The 24783-nt window shown below is 41.1% G+C and overlaps 1 protein-coding gene across 5 annotated transcripts in view; it reads left to right on the top strand.

Moving 5' to 3' along the window:
• The first annotated feature begins 233 nt into the window (after nt 1-233).
• The window catches only part of stat6 (signal transducer and activator of transcription 6, interleukin-4 induced), a 75793-nt gene continuing 51243 nt past the window's right edge, over nt 234-24783 (top strand). For 4 of the 5 annotated variants that reach the window (XM_088368518.1, XM_088368521.1, XM_088368520.1 and 1 more), the window contains exons 1-6: nt 234-600; nt 13287-13432; nt 13540-13699; nt 18452-18532; nt 19156-19336; nt 20831-20916. In XM_088368518.1, coding sequence (XP_088224644.1) covers nt 13299-13432; nt 13540-13699; nt 18452-18532; nt 19156-19336; nt 20831-20916 — 642 coding nt within the window. In that variant the 5' untranslated portion in view covers nt 234-600; nt 13287-13298. The remainder of the gene's footprint in view (nt 601-13286; nt 13433-13539; nt 13700-18451; nt 18533-19155; nt 19337-20830; nt 20917-24783) is intronic. The other variant, XM_088368519.1, reaches the window with a different exon arrangement.

Consider the following 24783-nt stretch of genomic DNA (forward strand, 5'->3'; position numbering starts at 1 on the left):
CGTGTTTGTGTTCGCGTGAGCGTGCGTGTTATATCCCATTTTCGTTTTACAAATAAAAATTGTAAATCAACCTGTTAGACTTTTCATCACTCCATTCATATAACTAACAAGAAAATCTGTTTTTCTGTTTTCAAACAAAATCAAATAACTATTCGTTTTTCTATTTTTAATCTATGTTAAGAAAGCCTTTCCTGGAAATGTACGCGCCTTATCAATGCACCGCCCTTTTTTCTATTTCTCTGGAAGTTGACTCAGTACACCCACGGTGGCGGAATACGTAGTCCACTCACACAAGTCCACCTTGACAAACTCGAACCTTTCCTCTTTGGTGAGGAAGGGTGGGCGACGTCACGAAGTGCGCAGAGTCCAACAATACTTGAAGTAACGTTGGCCGACGAGCACGCTACGCGTCTGTTACGGGACTGCAGGAAGCGAGTTGCTTCAACAGGGAAGTCGAAAGAAACTACGATCGTCTCCTATTAAAGTGCATGAAGACAAAGAAGTTGAATAATAAACAAAGCGGACATGTTGGGTAGCTTTTCACGCAGCAGCCTGCGAGGAGACGAAAGAAACTGAAAATTCTCAAACGAACTTAGAACGGTAAGCGAAAATGTCGCTCGACAGTAGTTGCATGAATGGTCTTGGTCAATATGACGACATAATTATTAGTGTTTACCTTTTAACTATATTCTCATTCTTGTCGTGCGTACTTTCAGTTTCTGTTTTACTTGAGCACGAGCAGCAATCCCATAGTATTGTTTGACATTCACTAAAAATGTAAGTCTTGACGAGAGATAAAGATAATTTATTTCAAGTTCGTCCCTCCCATCGGTATACACGGGCATCACCCCCTTTGCGTTGCTGTCAGCTCTCTTTGTAAAAAATGCTATAAAACCAATCTAGTGCATGTCAAGGTATGCCGCGTAGTTGATTGTTTAGAGCACAGTGTCAAACTCAAGGACCGGAGGGCAGATACGGCCCGCCACATCATTTTATGTGGCCCGCGAAGACAAATTGTGCATCAAATCCATATGTCAATATTAAAATGACGAATTGTTTTAACTTTAAAAAAATTGATCTATTGCTAGCAATTTTTATTACCATTCATATTTTTAAAATATGTTAACAGTTTTTCTTAGTCTATGTTTTGAAAACTAGTTATTCATCTAGTCATTCACTAGCTTGTTGAGTACCGTACCCTATATATAATTTGAGACATTCAGACATTTATTTGGGTTGGCAATTTCAATGGCCCTTCGAAGGAAACCATGACTATGATGCGGCCAGCGACAAAAATAAGTTTGACACCCCTGATGTAGAGAAAAAAGACTCTTAAAGTTTTGGATCCAAATGGTTTTGGAGAGATATATACTCCGAACGTCAAACAAAACCTGGAATTCAAACAATCAGCATTCCAGGCATCAGCAAAGCTTGTGAGACTCAGTGGACGGACGGACGGACTAATGGATGGATGATACTGAGCAATAACAGTGTGGATGGGGCAATATTACAAAATACATATTAAACAATATAAAACTTTCATTTAACCCGGGCTGGCTCTTTCCACCATTAATTGAAATTAGAGCAACCTTGCTGCAGTCTTTAATTATTTTTCATAATGTATCATATTTAAATCTTATTGAATTACTTGTGCTTTTTCTGTTGCAGTTGTTTGTAAAAAAAAAAAATGTTTGTGTTCTCTGGGAAAATGTAGGATTGTATTTGTCAGCAATTGGCATACTTAAATGATGTCAAGATGACTATGGCAGCAATGCAATATCTCTCTGGGTGTTTTTGCTGCGTGTGGATTGGAAGATATCTGATACCAGATTTTGATCGCCATTTGAAAGAGGCCAGATTCTGATCCGATGCTGTCTGGTGACCTTGGTTATTAGCTCTGTCTTTACACTGTAATATTATTCTGACACTTTCAAAGCACAAGTATGGCAAATGTGTCACTTCACCCTCACAGTGTGAATTCAAACTAAAGAATTTGCTCCACAACTGTGTTATTTTACTTTGGCTTTCTTGTGACATCACTACATACACATACACACAGTAATTTTATCAAACAGCTTACTTAGTTTTCATGTAGCTTAAAGCGTAGTGGCTTATTACATGGAACTGAGTACAGGAGCATGCTGGCAAACTCTTTCTTCATTATTTATTCATTATTATGTCTTTGAAGGGTGATCAATTCTACTTTAGTTTGTTTTACAATGCTCGTAGGAATAAACAAGTATTGGAACCACAGCTCACATATGAGGCAGGGAGTTGGATTCTGTCATTTCCTGTGCCTAATAGCTCACTGATGGGCTTCCTCCCATCTACTTAGTAGTGAAAACCATCATAGAGCGCTTCTTCATGGCTCCTCACACTTCAAAAACACAGTTAAATTTTGTACTCTTACCATAGTTTTACAGATCTTGCATTTGTTTACTTCACTTTGTACATGGTCCGGCAAAATAATCTGACACATTTTTGGGTTAAAAAAACACACAAATAAAGTAAAGAAACGTACATTTTTTTTTTTTTTGAAAAGTACATGTAATGCCATTTTGTTTCATTTGGTTTTAAAAATCAAATCAGTCAAATGGGAGCCGTGGTTGTCCACACACTGTCGAAGGTGTTCATGAAAGTTGTTCATAACGCGGCGGATCATTTCATGGGGAATGGCAGCAATTTCTTGACCAATGGCATCTTTAAGTTGTTCAATAGATCGAGGGCGATTAATGTATACCTTTGACGAGGTATCCCCAGAGAAAACAAATCACAAGGATTTAAATCAGGTGATCAGGCGGGCCCACCGATGTCACCACGCAATGAGATTAAATGACCAGGAAACATCTCCCTCAAACTCCCCTTTGCACGTCGAGAAGTGTGGGCTGTTGCCCCATCCTATTGAAACCAAACATTTTCTATATCGTGGAGCGTATTCAATTTGTGTCTGAGAAAAGTCTCTAGCATCTTACAATATCGATCAGAGTTCACAGTCACTGTGACGTTGTCTTCTTCGAAGAAGTACGGACCTCATATACCGAATTCATGTTAGCAACTGAAACGAAACAAAATAACATTATTCGAAAACGAAACAAAACAAAATAAAACGGCGTTATATGTACTTTTAGAAAATAAAAAAAACGTTTTTGTTTCTTTAATTTATTTGCATTTTATCAAGCCTACAAATGTGTCAGATCATTTTGCCGGACCCTGTATATGTATCACCAACAGTAGTTGCGATGAGTTGACTCAGATGTAAATCGAGGCATATCACACCGAGCCTGGCAGACCAGACCAATGCTACAGTGGTTGGTCTGGGGGGGAGCTCGCATCGATGCGCATTTCTGAGAAGGGGCAAATGTAAACAAACAGTTCGAATGAACCAGTCAGCGAAGAGTAGACGTGACGTAGAGGGAAAAAAATATCCATGTCATCTTTTGAAATAAATGATTCCACTGCTGTCTGCTGCGAGGGTTTTAATGACTGTGTGTCATAGCTATTTGATTTGATTTGTTTATTTCGGCAAGTGCATAATCAACATTCACTACAATTTCATTTTACATTACCGTAATTTCCGGACTATAAGTCGTGGTTTTTTTCATAGTTTCATAGTCTGGGGCCGCCCCGACCTGCTGAGGAAGGACGGCCTTCACCCTAACCGTGAAGGCGCCTTCACTCTTTCTAGGAATATAGATTACTGTTTGAGCCACTCATGACAGGTCACTTTAGAGCAGGCCAGGGCACAGGTGATTAGACCACCTGTGAGGATGGGTTTGGAGTCTGTTAAGTTAAAGTTAACTAGCGCTAGGCTAGACTTTCAGCATACACATAGCTCCTCGTGTAGACTAGAGCCCGACAGTTTAAATAGTGCTGCAGTACACATAAACACACTTTCTACTGGGGTAGTAGACAAATCCAATCACTCCGTCCTGACCGGTCTTGCTGATGAAACGGTGCCTGTTTTAGATAACTTCACATGTGTAACAAATATTCATCATCAAATTCCCACGGTCGTTTCATCCCACCGCCCTAATACATTTTTGAGAGGTGATATTAGGCCTAGAGAACACAATTTTACTCGCATCCCGTTTAAAAATCCTTTGATAGATACGCACCCTGATCAACCGATTACACTTAAATTCGGTTTTATGAATATTAGATCACTTCATACGAAAGCAGTTCTCGTTAATGACCTTATCACGGAACATAATCTAAACGTTTTTGGTCTTTGCGAGACCTGGTTAAAACCTAATGAACTGCTACCACTTAACGAGGCCTCGCCTCCAAATTTTGTGAGCTCGCATGTGGCACGTCCTCGAAAAAAGGGTGGGGGTGTCGCCCTCATCTCAAATTCTGAGCTTAGATTTAGGCCGCGCTCAATTCACGTATTTAAAACATTTGAAGTTCTTATTGTGCGATCCACTGTGTTTCCGTCATTCTATCTTGTTGTTATTTACCGCCCACTCGGGGCTTACTCTGGCTTCCTGGATGAATTTTCAGAATTTGTGGCTGATCTAGTGACAAATGCAGATTATATAGTTATCATGGGTGATTTCAACATCCGCATGAATTCACCGTCAGAACCACTGACTTCGGCATTTCAAACTTTAATCTATACGTTTGGTTTTACGCAAGCTGTACAGGCAGCAACGCATAAGAATGGAAATACCTTAGATCTGGTATTATCCCGGGGACTAGCAAACTCAAATATAGCAGTACTGCTATACACTACTGTTCTGTCTGATCATTTCTTAATAAAATTTGAAATTTTAGTTCCTTGTCAAAGACAAGAGAGCAATCAGAATTATAGCAGCCGTAATTTTAACTCCATGACTGCAACTGCGCTATCTGAGTTACTGTCGCCAGCAACCGCCATGTTTCCCGCATACAGCGGCTCTATTGATAATCTTACAAATGAATTTAATGCGACATTATTAAAAGCCATCGACTCTGTGGCACCGCTACGTCTGAAAACTCGCCGTAGATGGCCAACTCCGTGGTTCACAGATGAAACACGTACGTTTAAACAATTATGTAGAAAGCATGAGCGCAGATGGCGTTTAACCAAACTTGAGGTTTTCGATCAGGCATGGAAGGACAGCCTCCTGAAATATAAAGATGCGCTTATTTTAGCAAAAACTCGTTATTTTTCGCAAGTCATTAATCTTAATAAAAACAATCCTAAATACCTATTTGATACGGTGGCAAAGCTAACTCTGCGCCAGCCGACCCCCGATAGCTCCTTCCACTCAGCTGACGAGTTTATGAAATTTTTTGCTCAAAAGATTGAGTCCATTAGGGACGAGATCAAGAATACCATTCCAATTGCTCCGCCGGTTACTAGCGCTGGGGATCATGCAATAACCCTCTCAAATTTTAAAAGCGTGTCCCTTGAAATGCTTACAAAATTGGTTAGTACGGCTAAACAAACAACATGTTTACTCGACCCGCTTCCAGCCAAAGAATTATTTCCGTCCGTCTTAAATATAATCAATCTGTCTGTTTCCTTTGGGATAGTGCCAACAGCCTTTAAAACCGCTATTATTAAATTTTTTTAAATATCTAAATGAAATCTATTGGCGCAGGCAGCAGATTCTGGCCTTGGTCTTATTACTGCTTGGAGAAGAAGTCTTTGCGCAAGAGGCCGCGGTGAGGACGGGCGGCCGCAACGGAGCCTCCGCAATATTTGTGCACAACCCAGTCAATCGAGTCACTTAAGCGAGCAAATCTTGACCCGGACTGTCTCAGTAATTATAGGCCAGTTTCAAACCTCCCATTCATAGCAAAACTTCTCGAAAAAGTAGTAGCGCAGCAGCTTATTGATTACATGGTCGCTAATAATCGATATGACTCTTTTCAGTCTGGTTTTAGAGCTAATCATTCCACAGAGACAGCACTTGCTAAAGTGACTAATGATCTCCTCATAGCTATGGATTCAAATACGTCGTCTGTATTGTTACTACTCGATCTTAGTGCTGCCTTTGACACTGTAGACTTCGATATTTTATTAGGGCGTCTTAAAAGTTGTGTTGGTATCTCAGGGTCAGCACTAAGCTGGATGGTTTGATAATATTATTGGCTTGTATTATAGTTATTTGAAATATAGTTTGTCTATCGTTATATGAGCCTGTGGAATATTTTGAAGTGCAAGCGCCCTCAGCCGCGCGCACCCATTGCTGACAAAGAACGATCGATGGATTTAATGAATTGGAGTGACACCGATGGTTTTATAAACATGTTATTCATGTAATAGTTGTCCTTAATCACTCTATATGTTACGTCAGGCCCGTTCTCAGCTCTTTGTTTGTGTTTGTCACGTTAGCATACCTATTGTTTAGCCTGTTGTTGCTATTTAATGAATTGGAGTGACACCGATGGTTTTATAAACATGTTATTCATGTAATAGTTGTCCTTAATCACCCTATATGTTACGTCAGGCCCGTTCTCAGCTCTTTGTTTGAGTTTGTCACGTTAGCATACCTATCGTTTAGCCTGTTGTTGCTATTTAATGAATTGGAGTGACACCGATGGTTTTATAAACATGTTATTCATGTAATAGTTGTCCTTAATCACTCTATATGTTACGTCAGGCCCGTTCTCAGCTCTTTGTTTGAGTTTGTCACGTTAGCATACCTATCGTTTAGCCTGTTGTTGCTATCGTTTAGCCTGTTGTTGCTCGTTCATGACTGTTTTTGGTGTGGGATTTTGTCGAATAAATTTCCCCCAAAATGCGACTTATACTCCGGAGCGACTTATATATGTTTTTTTTCACTTTTTGGGGCATTTTATGGCTGGTGCGACTTATACTCCGGAGCGACTTATAGTCCGGAAAATACGGTATGTTGTACAGGCGGCTCGGTGGGGCACTGGTTAGCACGTCCGCCTCACAGTTGGGAGAGTGCGGGTTCGATTCCACCTCCGACCCTCCCTGTGTGGAGTTTCCATGTTCTCCCCCATGTTCTCCCCGTGCCCGCGTGGGTTTCCTCGCAAAACATGCTTGATAGGCCGATTCAGTACTCCAAATTGCCACTCGGTGCGAGTGCGGATGTTTGTTTGTCTCTGTGTGCCCTGCAATCAGCTGGCAACCGGTTCAGGGTGTCCCCCACCTACTGCCCTATGATGGCTGGGATAGGCTCCAGCACGCCCGGGACCCCCGTGGGGACAAAGCGATACAGAAAATAGATGGATGTTAGTAGGTCTCGCTGCAATGCCACTGCCATACATAAACAATGCAATAGGATTGAAAGACATGTTTTGATTATGCTATAACTAATCATATCACATGTCACTGGCCATGTTTAAAATTGAGGAATTATTGATTTGCCCTTTCCACTTCAAAGGCCCTCCCCGTGTGGAGTTTGCATGTTCTCCCTGTGCCTACGTGGGTTTTCTCCGGGCACTCTGGTTTCCTCCCACATCCCAAAAACATCCAAATCGCCCCTGGGTGAGAGTGCGAGTGTGGATGGTTGTTCGTCTCTGTGTGCCCTACGATTGGCTGGCAACCGGTTCAGGGTGTCCCCACCTACTGTCCGATGACTGCTGGGATAGGCTCCAGCACGCCCGCGACCCCCGTGGGGACAAAGTGGTAAAGAAATTGGATGGATGGATTATGTTGTACATGACTTGTTGAAAAAGGAAGCGGGTTGAAGGAATTCTGCTTATCTAGTGCTGCCCCAATTTCAACCAAGGGTTTACACTGCCAGACACAGTCTACATCTCCACAGTATTACCTAAGTACCACCATAACAACAACAACAAAAAAAAGGAAGAAACAAAGAATCAGAAAAATTACACAAGATAACATTTGATTTGAATACAGCAATGACAAGTTAACTGACTTATAACATCCATCCATCCATTTTCTATACCGCTTGTCCCCACGGGGGTTGCGGGTGTGCTGGAGCCTATCCTAGCAGATTTGATTTGAATAAAACAATCAATTTAGAGAGTTGGAGTCACAATCTTGGCGGCATCCCGCGCACCGCCCCCAGCACCAGGCGGCACCTGCACCGATCGATCACAAGCAGTCATCTCCCATGCTGGCCTCCTGCACCTTGACCATTTTCCCATTAAGTTCAGACATCTCGTGATAGAGCCTTGTCTTCATCTCTCTGGTCTCTCAGCCCTCAGGCTGTTTTCCGAAGCTGGAAGTCCCTCATTTCCAAGGGCACCAGACTTCATTTCCTTCAGCTATTGGTACAAATGCAGCACTATGAGGGTCAGAGAGAGCCAGCAGATGATTATCAAAATGTACACATCTTCACCATCTTCCATGACGTGCCACTTGCTCCAGCTGTCCATTGTGTATCCTGCAAGAGAGGTACAGTGGGGGCCAGTTTTCCTAGTTTCTGGACATGGAGCGGCGATGGTCAGGTCGATGGTTTGCGCTGAAGGCGCAGTTTAGGAGATCCATTGCATATGATGCAGTGAGTGAAGTGCCTGTTTCTGTCGCCTGAAAACCTGCCGCCGGTATGCCCTCAAGTTTGCAACTACATGTGTTTCAAGATCAACATTCAACATTTCACAACATTGTTTATGAGTTTCAATGTCAAAATTAAACAACAGTGTTGACAAGTTTTTATATCAATATTTGCACACATCAACAACACAGGCGCCAGCCTGTATTGTACACGTAAGATTTCAAAGCACAAGTCACACTAGATTTCACATGGAAAACGTCTCATATGACGCATTGTATTTTTGCATCAGTAAATTGTTTTTTTTTTTAAGGTCTTTAGGTATCTTGATTTCTGCGTTTAATTTATTCCAATATTTAACTCATGCCACTGATAGGGTGTGGCTTCTTAATGTTGAGTTTATTTGCAGGTGCTCAAATATCTACAGTCTTATGAGCCCCAGGTTATTTTGTCTGTCTGAATAGTTTTTTTTTTTCTATTGTAAAAGGCATGTCAAATCTTGAGACTTTATACATGTTAGCTAATGAAGTGTATATTATAATATCTCGCAGCTTGAGTATTTCATCTTTAAGACACAATTAATTTGTGTGGGAAGTGTAGGATTTGGAGTGAATGGTCCGTATTGCTCATTTTTTAAGTTTATTGAGAGGTTCTAGTGAAATAAGGTAGGTGTGGCCCCAAACCTTGGCGCCATAAACAAGTGTGGTTCTACCATTGCCAAATATACTATTGTTAGAGTTGACTGGTTCACTTTGTTTTGTAACCTGCATAGTACAGATATGCTTTTTGCTATTTTGTTTTGGAGGTATGTATTTGAAATATGGTTTCCATCCCAAGAGGTTATCAATTGTGATGCCCAACATATTATTTTCATTAACATTTTTGATGGGTGAATCATTTATCCAGAACGATTTATACTGGTGTCATCCACAACATTACTAATTTAAGTTGATCACATACATTGATTATGTCATTTATACAAGTATAAACACTTTAGGCCCCCAAATCAACACAAGCGATACTCAGACAAGTTGACCTAGTATTACCATATTTTCTGGACTATAAGTCGCTCCGGAGTACAAGTCGCACCAGCCAAACAATGCATAATAAAGAAGAAAAAACATATAAGTCGCACCGAAGTATAAGCCTCATTTTTGGGGGCACTTTATTTGACAAAATACAACACCAAGAACAGACATAAATAGGCAACTACAGGCTAAACGATACAGTATGCTAACGTTACATAAACACAAACAAGTAACTGAGAGCGTGCCTGACGTAAATATTAACAGTTATTTAAATAACTATAACATAAATAACAAGTTTATCAAACCATCCGTGTCACTCCAAATCATTAAATCCATAGAAATCTTTGTCCTCTGTGTCACTTATAAACAACTCCGCTGACTCCAAAAGTATATGCGGCGCTGACGTTAGACTCATCGTCAGTTGCAGTTCCAATTATTCCACAGGCCTCGAGCGCCCCCATGCGGTTTAGTTTGAAAATAATATGTGAAGTGATATACTCGTAAGTAAGTAATGTGTCAATGATCAAGTAATAATGTCTTTATAATTTCACATATAAATCGCAAACTATGAAATAAACTGTGATTTATTCCCCGAAACATACGGTACTTTTTTGTACAAACTGTTGTCTATTATTTAGATAGCTTTTGATCCATTTTAGTGATTTACCCTGTTGTCCATATACCTATTCAGCCTTTCAAATTGGATGTTGTGATTTATGGTGTCAAAGGCTTTTCTGAGGTCCAAAAATATTCCAATACTATCTAGTCCGTTGTCCAGGGCCACTTTTATGTTTTTGGTGAAGTCGGTGAGTGCATGAGCAGTTGATTTCTTTTAGCGAATGCCATATTGGTTATCACAGAATATATTGTTGTCTTCTATAATTTTCTCCACCGTTTGAATAAACAGTTTCTCTATAATTCTAGAATACTGGGGTAGAATTGAAATAGGGTGATAGTTATTGAGATCATGCTTATTTCCTTGTTTATAAATGGGGAGGACTTTTGTTATTTTCAGTTTTTCAGGAAATACCCAACTTTCAAAACATAGATTGTTGTAGGCTGTTGTCTTTTCTATGGCTTTTATCAGTTTCATGTCTGACTCATTGGTGTCAATAGAGGTTTTGCTTGTACACTTTGTTAGGATTGAGCATAGTATTTCTTCTTCTGTAATTGCTTCAAGCACAAATGTGTTTTTGGAAACGTCTGTTTTTTTCAAAGTGGTTCCAGTGTAGCTGTTGTTTTGGGAATGTCTTTGCAAGATTTTCTCCCATTGTAACGAAGAATTCATTGAAGCTTACAGCTATCATTCGCTTGCTCTCTATCTGCTTGTTTTGTAAATTGAAGTAAGTGGGGAAGTCAGGATGTTTTTTTCCGCGACCTGTTATCATGTTGATAACAGCCCATAGATTCTTTGTGAATTGTGTGCTTGTTCGCAATAGTTGGTCATGAAATCTTTTCTTTCAACTCTCAGTTGGTTATTTACCTTATTTCTGTAAGCCTTAAGTGACATTTCAGTTCTTTCCTTTAAATATTGATTATATGGTTCATTATTTCTTAACTTGTTTTCCCAAAGAATCAGAAAATGTTTAGAATTTGGGACATAAAAGTGCAAAGGTAAAGGTGCAAAGCCCAAATAAATTACTTAAACATCAACAAAAAACATTCTCATGAAGAGTAATTTGTGGTTCATTAAGAACACTACAACTTCTCCTACAATTCCTGAATGCTCTCATAGGACGATACCTTATTGTTGCCGGTTGACAAGAAATGGCGAGTGGGGCTGCTCGTCGCGCAACTGAGTCAATATCAACTAAAATGTAATTGCGCATTCTTCGCTCCTCCAAGCACACGTTGCATTTTGATGATATACGTGCTGTGCGACTGTTTGTGGCCGGGATTGTCAAATTGGTTTTCCCCGTCTAAGCCTTGTTCACTGTGTGTTTAGTGGGGTTTTATTTTGAAGTCTAAGAAGAGAAAACCTGGCACTTAAACGAAAATGAACTGCCCTTCAAACATTTTCTTCGTCATCACGTCGTGTTTCGGCGGGGTTGTTTCATATTTGTAATTAGAAGAATAGAAAATTCACATGAATTTCATGTAAATGCAAGTACAGTTTCCACAATAGTTTTTATCATCTGTCATTATTTTTAAGGGGAAATTTTATGTATCAAAAGTATGAGCGGTAACGGTAATTGGTATTGGTATCGGCGATTACTCGAAGAATTGAGAAAAAGTAGTCTCAAACAGCTCTAGTTTTTGTGATAAAAATATATCAAAATAAAGTACCGTAATTTTCGGACTATAAGTCGCACCAGCCATAAAATGCACAATACAGTGAACAAAAAACATATATAGATCGCACCGGAGTATAAGTCGCACTTTTGGGGCAAATTTATTTGTCAAAATCCAACACCAAGAAAGTTAAGTTAAAGTCAAATGATCATCGTCACACACACATCTGGGTGTGGTGAAATTTGTCCTCTGCATTTAACCCATCCCCATGTGATTTTGATTCATCCCCTGGGGGAGAGGGGAGCAGTGAGCAGCAGCGGTGCCGCGCTCGGGAATCATTTGGTGATCTAACCTCCCAGTTCCGACCCTTAAATGCTGAGTGCCAAGCAGGGAGGCAATGGGTCCCATTTTTACAGTCTTTGGTATGACCCGGCCGGGGTTTGAACCCACAACCTTCCAGTCTCAGGGCGGACTACTAGGTCACTGAGCTGGTCAGACATGAACCAGCAACAACAGGCTAAACGATACGGTATGCTAACGTGACATACACAAACGAGGAGCTGAGAACGGGCCTGAGTAACATTCAGAGTTATTCAAATAAGTATTACATAAATAACACATTTATCAAACCATCTGTGTCACTCCAATTCATTAAATCCATCGATCGTCCTTTATGTAAACAATGCCGCGTATGGGCCACATATGCGCCGCTGACGTCGGACTCGTAAATTGCATTTCTAATTATTCCACAGACCCATATAACGATATATAAAGTATATTTCAAATAACTATCATATAACAACAATATTATCAAACCATCTGTGTCACTCCTAATCATTAAATCCATCGATCAAATTCCTCGTCCTTTATGTCAACAAGGCCGCGTGCGCGCCGCACAGATCTAGTATACAACTATATTGTAGCGTTAACAAAGTACCTGGAAACACGTGGATTTGGTAAACGGCTCTTTATTTAACAAAACAAGAGTTCAAGGAGCCAACAACTACTGAACTGTAACGATAAAAACATATACAAGTTGCTACACGAAATAAAATATATCAAATAACTATACGTTTTTCAAACCTTGTGTCACTCCAAATCATTAAATCCTTTTAACGTGGGGCCCTTCGTCATCTTCGTCATCCCGTGATAGAATCCTTTGTCCTTATGTAAACAACCGCCACGCTGCTGACGTCACTTGCAGGTCAAATGACAGTAATCCCTTGCTACATCGCGGTTCGTTTATCGCGGTTTCACTACATCATGGATTTTTGAATTTTGAAAATTTGCGAAGAAATTCACATATAAGTCGCTCCTGAGTATAAGTCACCCCCCCACCCAAACTATGAAAAAAAACGCGATTTATAGTCTGAAAATTACAGTATTTAAGCCTGAAAAACAAAAAATGCACTTAATGGCCATTGTCTGTAGCAGTAGCTAAAAAATTTGGACTCCCACGATTGGACCAGCATTGCAGGTGAGTGATTGCCAGCCAGCGCAGCACAGCGGCCGCTGGCCTTCAGCCCGCTGGTAATGTCGAACTTTCCTGCGAGTCAACAACCGCTTTCTATTCGGATTGTTCTTTTGATTTTCTCCATGTACAATGCAGCACATCTTGACCATGGCCCAGTGGAGTCGCATCAGCCAGCTGATACAGTACCTGCCTGACCAGACCATCTACGACTTCTACCCCTCCGCCACATTTGCTATTGAAGTACGGCACTTTTTGTCCGAATGGATTGAAAACCAAAGATGGTAAGGCCCAGACATCACACACACTGTCACACACAGTACGCTATGCTTATTGTGCACAATAGAAACGTGTCATACTTAAGTTACTTATTACATACTTGAGTTGTCAGTGTGTGTTTTCTCAGGGAGGAATTTGCTCTGGAGAAAGTGGAGCAAGAAGATAATGCCCGCGCTCTATTGGACGAGATCATCATGCTGCTGCAGTCGTTTTCTCAGCATAATGCTAATGTAGTGGATAAAATGAAGCTTATGCAGATTAGCAGGAACATGGTAAGGAGTCGAGCAAAATCCTCAGCTGATATTGGGGAATTTGTTGATTGGTTCAAGTACAGCGGAGCCTCGGTTTTTGAACGTCCTGGATCTCGAACAAATCAGTATTCGAACAAAAAATTCGAGATTTTTTTGCTTCGGATGTCGGACAAAATTCGGTTGTCGAACCTCACGAGATGAGCCGAGAGGACCCGCATGCCAACTGACTCCGTTCGTTATTACGTTCTCGTTACTCTGAGGATTGCATCAACTCTAATCATGCCTCCAAAGGAAGCAAGTGGGAGCAGTAAAGTCATCCTAAAACACAAAGACGCTCCTAAAGCAATGCGACACTGAGCGCCCGGCACGCTGCGGTTGCGCGATCGAACCAAATTAAGCTCCCTGCGCACTGAGGTCCATTTAAATTTTGGAAAGTACATTAGGACTTTAAAAATATTTTCTAAAATTTAGCGACCGCTCTGTCACAATAATGCGACCAGCGCGGTGCAGTTGCGCAGTGGGCGGCGCGCAACGGTTGCACGTTCAGCGGTGCGCTGCAGTTGCGCGATCGGACAAAATTAAGCTTCTTGCGCACTGATGTCCACTTAAATTTTGGAAAGTACAACAGGACTTTAAAAATATTTTCTAAAGTTTAGCGACCGCTATGGTTGCGCGTTTGGCGGTGCGCTACAGTTGCGCGATTGGACAAAAATGCGCAAATGAAAAAATGCTTAAAAAAGGCTTTGGGTTTTTTTTGGCTTGGAATGGATTATTTTTTTTCCCCATTATTTGTAATGGGGAAATTTGATTCGGAATTCTAACGATGCACTTCTCGAACAGCCTTCTGGAACGGATTGGGTTCGAAAACCGAGGCTCCACTGTATTTGACATTTAATTTGAATATACAATTTCCGGTTTGACGGTTTACGGGGGTTTTAAAAAGTCATCATTTCTTCTGTCACCTCTTTGAAGTTAATTCAGCACCAGTAGCTTTTTTTCTCCCTTCCTTCCTGGCTAGCAGTTACACATGGGGGAAGGAGGGGACCGAGAGAGCTTAGACAAAAAAGACAGTTACACAAATACCTTTGCAATTTTTTCCCCAGAGCTATATTACCATCACAGAGCCATCACACACAAAACGGGTGATCTGAAATAACAACTAGCACAAAACCACTAACTTCAATACTGTTGCATTTATTAATGACAGAAATTTGGCTACACCCTCAGATTCCGCACGCACCAGTACATGACGCGAGCTGCAGCAGCTTTAGCAGGGAACTTCCCTCTTTCCAACCACTTCTTCTAGTTCATCCCAGAGGATCTCAAGGCATTCCCAACACAGCCGGAAGACTAGAGATGCACCGATCCGACTTTTTCAGTTTCGATACCGATACCGTGGCTTTGCGTATCGGTCGATACCCGATACCGATCCGATATTATGGTTGACCGAACAAGCTACATACCTCTACATGTGGAAAAATAAAATATAGCATCGGGACAAGAGAATAAACAAGTGACTTGGTCAAATACAATAATCAAGCAATGTGAGCATGTCTCTACATAGTGCAATCGCACCATTCATGGCCTGGTGCTCTGAAACTTGTGCAGTCTCACCCCCTCATTAATGCTCACTTAAGCAGCAATGAAAAATTCCTTGTCAAGAAGACAAGCATTTCTGCTCTGTCTGCAGTCAGTCTGTTTCGCTTGTCATTCACAGTGTTGGAAACAATCGCTCACTTTCCACACTGGTGCAGGGGGCACCGAGATACTTTTTGGCAGTAGCAGCAAGATCAGGTAGCCGATGTTTGTTGGCTTCCCAGTAATTGTATTGGCTGTCTGATGCAGTGATGGTTTTCTCAGCTAAATATTCATTCAGTTGAACTGCAGGGCTTGAGCTGCTTGCTGCACCTGCATCCTCACTCTCCTCCAGAATTTGCTCAAATGCGTCCGTGAAACAGCTCTTGCTTAGAGCTGCTACTGTTTCTGCTGCAGTCTCCATCCGAGGGGCCTTCTCTGGTCGCTGTGAAGCCTCCGCTGCTCCTGCTGTGCTGGTCAAGCCCCTGTCTTCAAGCTCCTTCAACAGTGCATCTTTTGCATGCTTGGTAGAGGTCTCACTTGTAAAGTATCTGAAACAGACATAGAACAGCTTAGGTGTCTATAACTTTCATATTGCCATACTTGGTATCTGTTATATAAAAGCAATAGCTCACTTCAGACCGTGATATGTTGTGATTATACCACAGCTAATAGCTCACGGCCTGTTGAGTATGTTAGCTTAAAATATTTTACCTGTCCTTATATCTTGGGTCCAACAAAGTGGCCAGGGCGTACAGAGGCTCATCTTCTACTGAGTCAAAACGTTGTTTGACAGCTTGGAGCAGGGTCTTTTTCATCGTTTTAATGCCAGCGTCTGCCTCGTCTTCCTTGGTCAGGATGCGCTTGAGGACAGTGATGGCTGGAATGACATCAGCAGTGGAGGCGGTGGATGAGCTTATTTTCCTGGTCAGCTCTTCAAATGGTTCCAAAACAGTGCTAGTTTTCTCCAGCAAGGCCCACTGGTTAGCAGTCAGTGTTGTGGGCAGATCATAATCCATAACATAGGCACCTAGTACGCGCTTCTGTTCCAGCAGACTCTGTATCATGAAGTAGGTGCTGTTCCATCTTGTTCTGACGTCTTGTTGTAAGCGTTTAGGTTGCATTTGCATCTGGAGTTGGACGTGAATAAGCAAGTTAAGAATGTTTGAAATGTTTCACAATCTGTCGGCCGTTTGCAATCGCATCGCTCACACTTCGCTGAGACGGTAGCCCCTCGTTAACAACGAGCTGTAGTGTGTGAGCAAAACAGCCCAAGCTGCACACTCCCATCTTTTCCATGGCCTTTTTCATATTGCTGGCATTGTCCCTGAGAATGACATGCACTTTGTTGAGCGGAATATTCCACTTATCAAGCATTGCCTCAATGGCAGTCGAAATTGTGTCACCGTTGTGTGCTCCGGGGAAGTTTTTAGCTTGCAGCACGGCACTGCGAGGGGTGTGATTCCTGTCTAACCAGTGCACATTTAAACTCAACATAGACATGGGGCACACCGCTGAGCTCCAGATATCAGTTGTGAAGCTCATGGCATCTCTTAATTCTTGTGACAAGTGTTCGCACACTTTCTCAGACATTCTGACAGTGCGGTCTCAGAAAAATACTTGCGCGATGGCAAATTGTACCGTGGCTCCAGGTGCTCAAGTAAACGTCGGAAGCCCTCGTTTTCAACAACACATCGGTTGTCCATCCAAAACCATGAATTCCAGCACTTTCTCAGTAATTCTCATAGCTTTTGCGCTATTGCCTGGGAATTTCTCCCGTCTTTGCAGTGCATCTGCTAATGTTAATGTTAATGTGTAGGTCCACCTCCCGCTTCCTTAGATCTGCTCAACTGCTGGAACTCCTGGTGCTTCGTTGCGTGGTGTTTCTGGAGATGCTTAATTAAATTGGTAGTACTATAACTGGCAGTACTACCACCACCCCTGGCAACATTAGCTTTGCAGACATTACAAACTGCCGTCAAGCTAGTTGGCGTGTTCAGTTTAAAGTACCTCCACACAGCTGACTCTTTCGTTCGCTCCATGTTTGCGTTTGTTTAGAAAACTCTCGTGGCATGTGGCACACGTGCTGCTGACGTATGACGTAGCCCGCGTCCCAATAGATTAAGGAAAGGATCGGCTCACAGATCGGCTGCATTTTCCGATACCCGATCCATTTATTTTGTTGATATCGGGGCCGATATCTGATCCAGATATCGAATCGGTGCATCTCTACGGAAGACATAGTCTCTCTAACACGTACTGGGTTGTCCCCAGTCATCAAACATCATCAAACTGGACCCCCTCAACACCTTGGCAGAACATAGAAATTCTGTCCATAAAAATTAGGAACAGAATTGGTGACAAAGGGGTGACTTGGCAGAGTTAAACTTTCACTGGAAACGAGTTCGACTTACTGCCGGCAATGCGAACCAAACTCTTACATTGGTGATATAGGGACCAAAGAGCCCATATGAGCAGGTTCAGTACCCAAAGTGCCTCCCGCAGAATTCCCAGAGGGACATGACCTTCTCCAAGTCCACAAAACACATGAGGTTGGGTAACCTCAAGGACCCTGCTGAGGGTCCACTGTTGAAATTATTTATTTAAGTGGCCAAAGCAACCAATAAAAATTGATTATAAATTTTGGTGTAAATACATCTTTAATGTTTTGATCACTCTGTCTATTTAGAGCAACGCGTAATAAATAGCATATTGGACGGTGTGTTGGTGGCCCCTGCTACACAGTCAATTGTAAATTGTTGATATGGTTGCATCACATTCAATGCAAAAATTGTTTTGAGCCATCAATTTTTTAATTCTTTTTTTTCCATGATAAAATACAAATAAACTTTCATGTCACAGATGGTAATAATCCTGTCAAAGTATTGTAGAGGGAAATTTGACTTGATTGAATAAAAAAAACACACACATACACAAGTTACAATAAAAAGGACCGGTCCGCCCAAAAAATTGTGAAAATCAGCATATAAATGATGACCATTATATATGCAATGGAAAAGAAAAAAAATTATAATTTTTTTTTAACTTGTTGAAAAAAATACAATAAACATTTTCCACGGTAAGCAAGGGTTGTATACCACCAAACAAAAAGTTAGCCCAGTATTGTCCAACCAGACTTTTGAGATGAATGCAAAACAAGAATGAACTGTACAAAGTAATACCTGTGATGTCTTCCAGAATATATTTCACCAGCAGCCGCTGCAGTTTGCAGTGATGGTGAGGGACACGCTGCGCAAAGAGAGGGCCCTGCTTGAGGCTGTAAGGCTATTTCTTACGCTTCTTGTTTAACTTTATTTCTCATGCCCAAAGCCTGTGTTATTCATTTTCTACATACTAATATGTGTATCATGTGGGCTGAAGTGAGGTCGGGTGAAGCAAGTCATTGAGAACTCAACATAGTTGTTATGTTATGGAAAATGTCATGTAACCACAGTTGCATGCACTGTTGTCGTCGCCCCTCATCATAGTAAAGCAGTGCGATTCGAGGGGGGACCTGAGGGAGCATAATTTATAGGATACAGTATTATGCTGAGGTGTATTTGTTAAACTTTCATAGACAAATGATACTATTTATGGTCACTGAGGAGAGTTGGTGGGGGAATATTTTCTTCCTTGGGGGGTGAGGAAAAATTGAGAAGCACCGGGTTAGAAAAACTAAAATTGGAAGCTATATTTCCTAAACGTCAAGGTACTACTACTCTCTGTTAAAAGGACTTTATATTTTAAATCATTATAGTTGATCAAAAAATTCAAATTTAAAGTACTTATTCTGCTCATTTTGATTGATAATGATGATCATATTTTTATGTAGTTTTCAGATTTGACATATGGAACCTCATGGTGGGTCAGTATCTGATTTTGGTGGTGTGTCTTGTGTACAGATGCCACAGGTAAACAAAACTCCACAGCATCAACCATATGTCACCGGTGAATCAGCATTACCTAGCACAGATGTGGACCACCTGGTCCTCAAAGTGCGGGATGTCCAGGACTTGAGACAGAAAATACACCAGGTGCAGGAAGAGCTCAATTGGGAAAGGCAGAACTATGAGTCATTGCAAGGTAATTAAAAAAAAAAAAAGTACAGTTGTGTATATGTTAAGGCTGTCACCAACTTTTTTTTTTTAAATAATTGATTATTCTATTGTATCAAGGTATTTCATTTTTGAGTCTTGGAAGTTGAAATATGGAAGTCGGACATTCGGTGCGGTCAAATCAACAACTAATGTCCATGCAGTAAACATACATTGTTTCGCGGTGTCGCAAATATGGGTTTAAAAAATTCCAATTACCCCATGTATAATACGTCCCCACAAAATCAACCTCAAAAAGTATCTTCTTTCTGTGTATTCATGTATAATCGGGTACCCTGATTTTCCGGCATCTGTTGTCATCATCTGGTTGCATGTGTGCAAGTTTCTAATGCTCACATAACACAGTCAGACCATACAATACGGCCGGGGGGGGATCAACCAAGTAAACTTCATCAATTTTTTTTCTTTATGCCGAGACATTTCCGGCCTTCATTGTTACGCCAGCCACTCAAACATTTACAGTCCACATTCTGGTTTACAGTCTGTTGTACACTTGCTATACCATTCATCACCATTTTTAGAGTGTATTGGCATACTTTTTGGTGGAAAGTTTACATTGCAGTCATTGACTTTTTCCAGAGAAGCACGTCATGTCAGTCTTCGAAGTAGTTTTGACGACTCATCCTAATGCTTCATACTTATTTTAACACAGGCAGTGGAATTGGTTATCTTTGTGAAAGACAGTTCTCTCTAGTTAGAACGTATTTACCCCAGCATTGCTATATCTAAATTACTGTATGGTGTTTGTACACTAGCTATCATATTAAGATGTGTTACATTGGAAATGGTAACTAATTGCTGGTAAACGGCAAGCGTGCGAAACAAACTGCGTCTGTTGTCAAAGCTCGAGGAGAGTGTGGGGTTATTTTGAGGTCTCCCTGCTGCTGCTGCAACACACCTGATTCAAATAATCAGGATTGTTATCCAGCTTCTGTAGACCTTGCAAATTATCTGAACATTTGAATCAGGTGTGTTGCAACAGGGTGACATAGAAAACATGCAGGACACCGGCCCTCGAAGACCGGAATTGCCCACCCCTGCAGTGTACGGCATATACTACTACACTTAGACTGTTAACATACATTAATAAAAACATTCCTACATAGTACAGTCATGGAGGGTGACCGTAAAACTTTTTTTTTTTTTTTTATGGCAGATAGAGGAAATGTGGCGAATTCCCAACTCCCAGAAAAATCGGACAATAAATCCCAAAGTATAAAATGTCTGCCCTGACATCTGGGTGTGTCCAAGTATATTCAGGGAGGGGCAGTGCCCCCGCACCCCTTCCTTCTAGCTCCGCCAGTGCATTGTTCATATCTATGAACGTTCCTAAACTGAACATTCTTAAATTGAGGACTACATGTATATTGTATTGTTCAAGATGATTGACAACAACTTTTAAGGGTAATGTGCATAATTGGGTGCATTTGGGGATTGAACGTGTTATTTACTGGTGGCACAGGGTCCATGGATCCCATGGTATCAGAAGTCAGCAGACTGCAAAAACACATCCAGCAGCTGGAGTACAATGTCAGCACAATGGCAACGGTGAGCATCAATTTTTCTGCTTCATGTACCTTCTAGGAGGGGCTTAAGTACACACACTTTTTTAGGTATATGTACTGTATATATAATGTGTGTGTGTAGGTGTACTGTACTGTATATACTATAATGTGCGTGCATATACCGTAATTTCCGGACTATAAGTCGCGTTTTTTTTCATAGTTTGGGTGGGGGGGCGACTTATACTCAGGAGCGACTTAATATGTTTTTTTTCACAAATTTTTACTTGATCATTAAGACATCACTTACTTACAAGTATAGTTGACCACTTCCCATGTTATTTTTAGTATAGTTGATCACTTCACATGCTTTTATATCTTTATCTTGAACATATTCAAAACATATTGTTTACATACAAACGTGCCCACATAAGGACTACCGGCATCATTAGCGGTGATCATTTCTAAGTGACACGGAGGACAAAGAGTTTGAAGGAATTAAGGATTTGGAGTGACATAGAAGGTTTGAAAAACTATTATGGCTTTTACGCACGCCCGGTTCTACTCTACTGAGTCGAGGGCCGGCGCTCGGCCGAGTGGTTGTCCGCGAACGGTGCGCGGGGCTCGGACATGGCCATTACGCACGCCCGGTCTGTCAGGAAGTCCACGCCGCCACACGCTTGGAAGTTTGTTTTGTTTAATAAAGAGTCGTTTACTAAACCCACGTCTATCCTTGTACTTTGTTAACGCTACAACATAGTTATATACTAGATCTGTGGAATAAAGACGAGGCTGACGTCAGGGCGCACGCGCGGCGATGTTGACAAAGGACGAGGAATTTGATCGATGGATTTAATGGATTTAAAGTGCACGGATGGTTTATTGCTTATATTATAGTTATTTGAAATATAGTTTATCTATCGTTATATGAGCCTGTGGAATATTTTGAAGTGCAAGCGCCCTCAGCCGCACGCACCCATTGTTGACAAAGAACGATCGATGGATTTAATGAATTGGTGTGACACCGATGGTTTTATAAACATGTTATTCATGTAATAGTTGTCCTTAATCACTCTATATGTTACGTCAGGCCCGTTCTCAGCTCTTTGTTTGTGTTTGTCACGTTAGCATACCTATCGTTTAGCCCGTTGTTGCTATCGTTTAGCCTGTTGTTGCTTGTTCATGACTGTTTCTGGTGTGGGATTTTGTCGAATAAATATCCCCCAAAATGTGACTTATACTCCTGAGCGACTTGTGTTTTTTTTCACTTTTTGGGGCATTTTATAGCTGGTGCGACTTATAGTCCGGAAAATACGGTACTACTACGGATAATGTGCGTGCGCGTATCTGTGCATCGCAGCCAGTAATCTTTGAACGACCGCTAACATTTGGAAATTCCCTGAGATACCCATGCACAACTCAGGAGTGGTGGGTGAATCGATCCGAATAGCACCATTATCGATATCGTCAATATTAATATCGGATCGATTCTAGTGCGAGATCAATACCAACGTTTCATTTTTGCTCCTGTGTTTTTTCATTCACGTGGCTTTTTTAATCTAGAATCTGGAGTATAATCTAATTGTCTTTTTCTCAGAAAGAGAAACATTTTGAGAATTTTTTTTTGTACTGAATTCCCTCAATACACATCGAAGTAAAAGCTTTATCTTTGTCGTGAACTGATCATCTTGGACAACTTGATCTTTTTAAGCAGAAATAAAATGGAGCAAAGTCAAAGCTATACTTAATGAGCGCAGTCAGCACTGCACTGGCATAGCTGTGTCGTCAATTGCGCACCAGCATTGTAAAATTTAGGCAAAGTATTGAAATTCTGAACGGCGTTCTCTAAGCGTATTGAACGCAACATTGGTTTCCTGGTTTGGTCACATGACGTTCCGCATGTATCAGAAAGAACGTGAAAGACATTAGTGACATTTTTCGGTTGACAACGGGATGTAAATGTCCAATGAATTATTATGTCTAACTCTTATTCCAGAAATATAATGTTAAACAGAATAACCAAGTTTTTATTGTTGCTTATGCATACAATGAATTCTTTAAAAAAAAAAAAATCCTTAGGGTTGATAGTTCATAAAATTTCAATTATGAACGATGAAATGAACAAGTTCTTTTTAAAATTTGTGAACTGAACTTTGAACTACCGTATTGGCCCGAATATAAGATGTTTTTTGTGTTGAAATAAGACTGAAAAAGTGAGGGTTGTCTTACATTTGGGGTCTAGACATTATACCCATTTTCACTTTGCTTTCACTGTGATGGTGTGCGTCTTTGACACAAAGTGAGTACCGTATTTTTCGGACTATAAGTTGCTCCGGAGCATAGGTCGCACAAGCCATAAAATGCACAATAAAGTGAAAAAAAAACATATATAAGTCACACCGGAGTATAAGTCAAACTTTTGGGGCAAATTTATTTGTCAAAATCCAACACCAAGAACAGACATGAACCAGCAATAACAGGCTAAACGATACGGTATGCTAACGTGACATATACACAAACGAGGAGCTGAGAACGGACCTGATGTAACATTCAGAATTATTCAAATAACTATTACATAAATAACACGTTTATCAAACCATCAGTGTCACTCCAATTCATGAAGCTAAGCAAAGTTACAAGCTACAACACAGCTATAAGCTACGCTACATAGCTACGCTACAAGCTACGCTACAAGCTACGCCGAAAGCTACAAGCCACAAAGCTACAAAACAGAAAACAACATCATGCCTGGAGATAGACACAAAGGTCAATCTTGGAAACGAGGAACCTCGTCACGACCAGCATTGACAATTCTATCTGTGAACATCGAAGTGTTCTCCTCTGCAAAACGAACAATCTTAGCGGCCCTGCACAGCACCGGACTTAGCAGAGTTTATTGAGAAGGGACAGAAATGTGTTCAACTGTGGCTGAACCGCATCTAGCTAAGCCTTGTAACTAACTGCCTTGTAGGAACGATAAGAAGAAGAACTCCAATTCATTAAATCCATCGATTGTCCTTATGTAAACAATGCCGTGTATGCGCCGCACATGCGCCGCGTCGCTGACATCGGACTCGTTGTAAGTTGCATTTCTAATTATTCCACAGACCCATATAACGATATATAAAGTATATTTCAAATAACTATATTACAACAATATTATCAAACCATCTGTGTCACTCCAAATCATTAAATCAAATTCCTCGTCCTGTATGTCAACAACGCCGCGCGCGCGCCACAAAAACAAGAGTTCAACGAGCCAGCAACTACTGAACTGTAACGATAAAAACATATACAAGTTGCTACACGAAATAAAATATATCAAATAACTGTAACATAAATAAGTTTTTCAAACCTTGTGTCACTCCAAATCTTTAAATCCTTCAAACGTGGGTCCGTTCGTCATCTTCGTCATCCCGTGATTGAATCCTTTGTTCTTAATGTAAACAACCGCCGCCCTGTTGACATCACTTTCAGTTCAAATGACAGTAATCTCTTGCTACATCGCGGTTCGTTTATTGCGGTTTCACGCGGATTTTTGAATTACGGTATATACATTTCATTGTTACTATTGTGCCGTTTGTCCGATCGCGGTTTGCTTCGTGTGCGTGCCGTTTGATTGACAGCTCCGGCGCGCTCCTTTAAGTTTCCCTCGCATCGTACAAGTAGCCGTTACGCAGCGGCACGGCGACTAACGGTCGACAGCAAATGTATTTTGTTGTCTCGATCGATGACTTATGTTTGGTGTGTTGCCGAGAGTATTTTATTTATGGTTATTTAGTATAGTGGAACCATTACACGCATTTAGTTTTGTAATGTGTGCCGTCTACTAGTGTTGTGACGTTAGAAGTTGAGCGTTGACTTACGTGCTGTATTTCTGTCTGTTGCAGAACCACACACACACACACACACA

The sequence above is a fragment of the Syngnathus floridae genome, chromosome 2 (assembly GCF_059516105.1).
Source record: "Syngnathus floridae isolate MCC-2025c chromosome 2, RoL_Sflo_1.0, whole genome shotgun sequence".
NCBI classification, from domain to species: Eukaryota; Metazoa; Chordata; class Actinopteri; order Syngnathiformes; family Syngnathidae; genus Syngnathus; species Syngnathus floridae.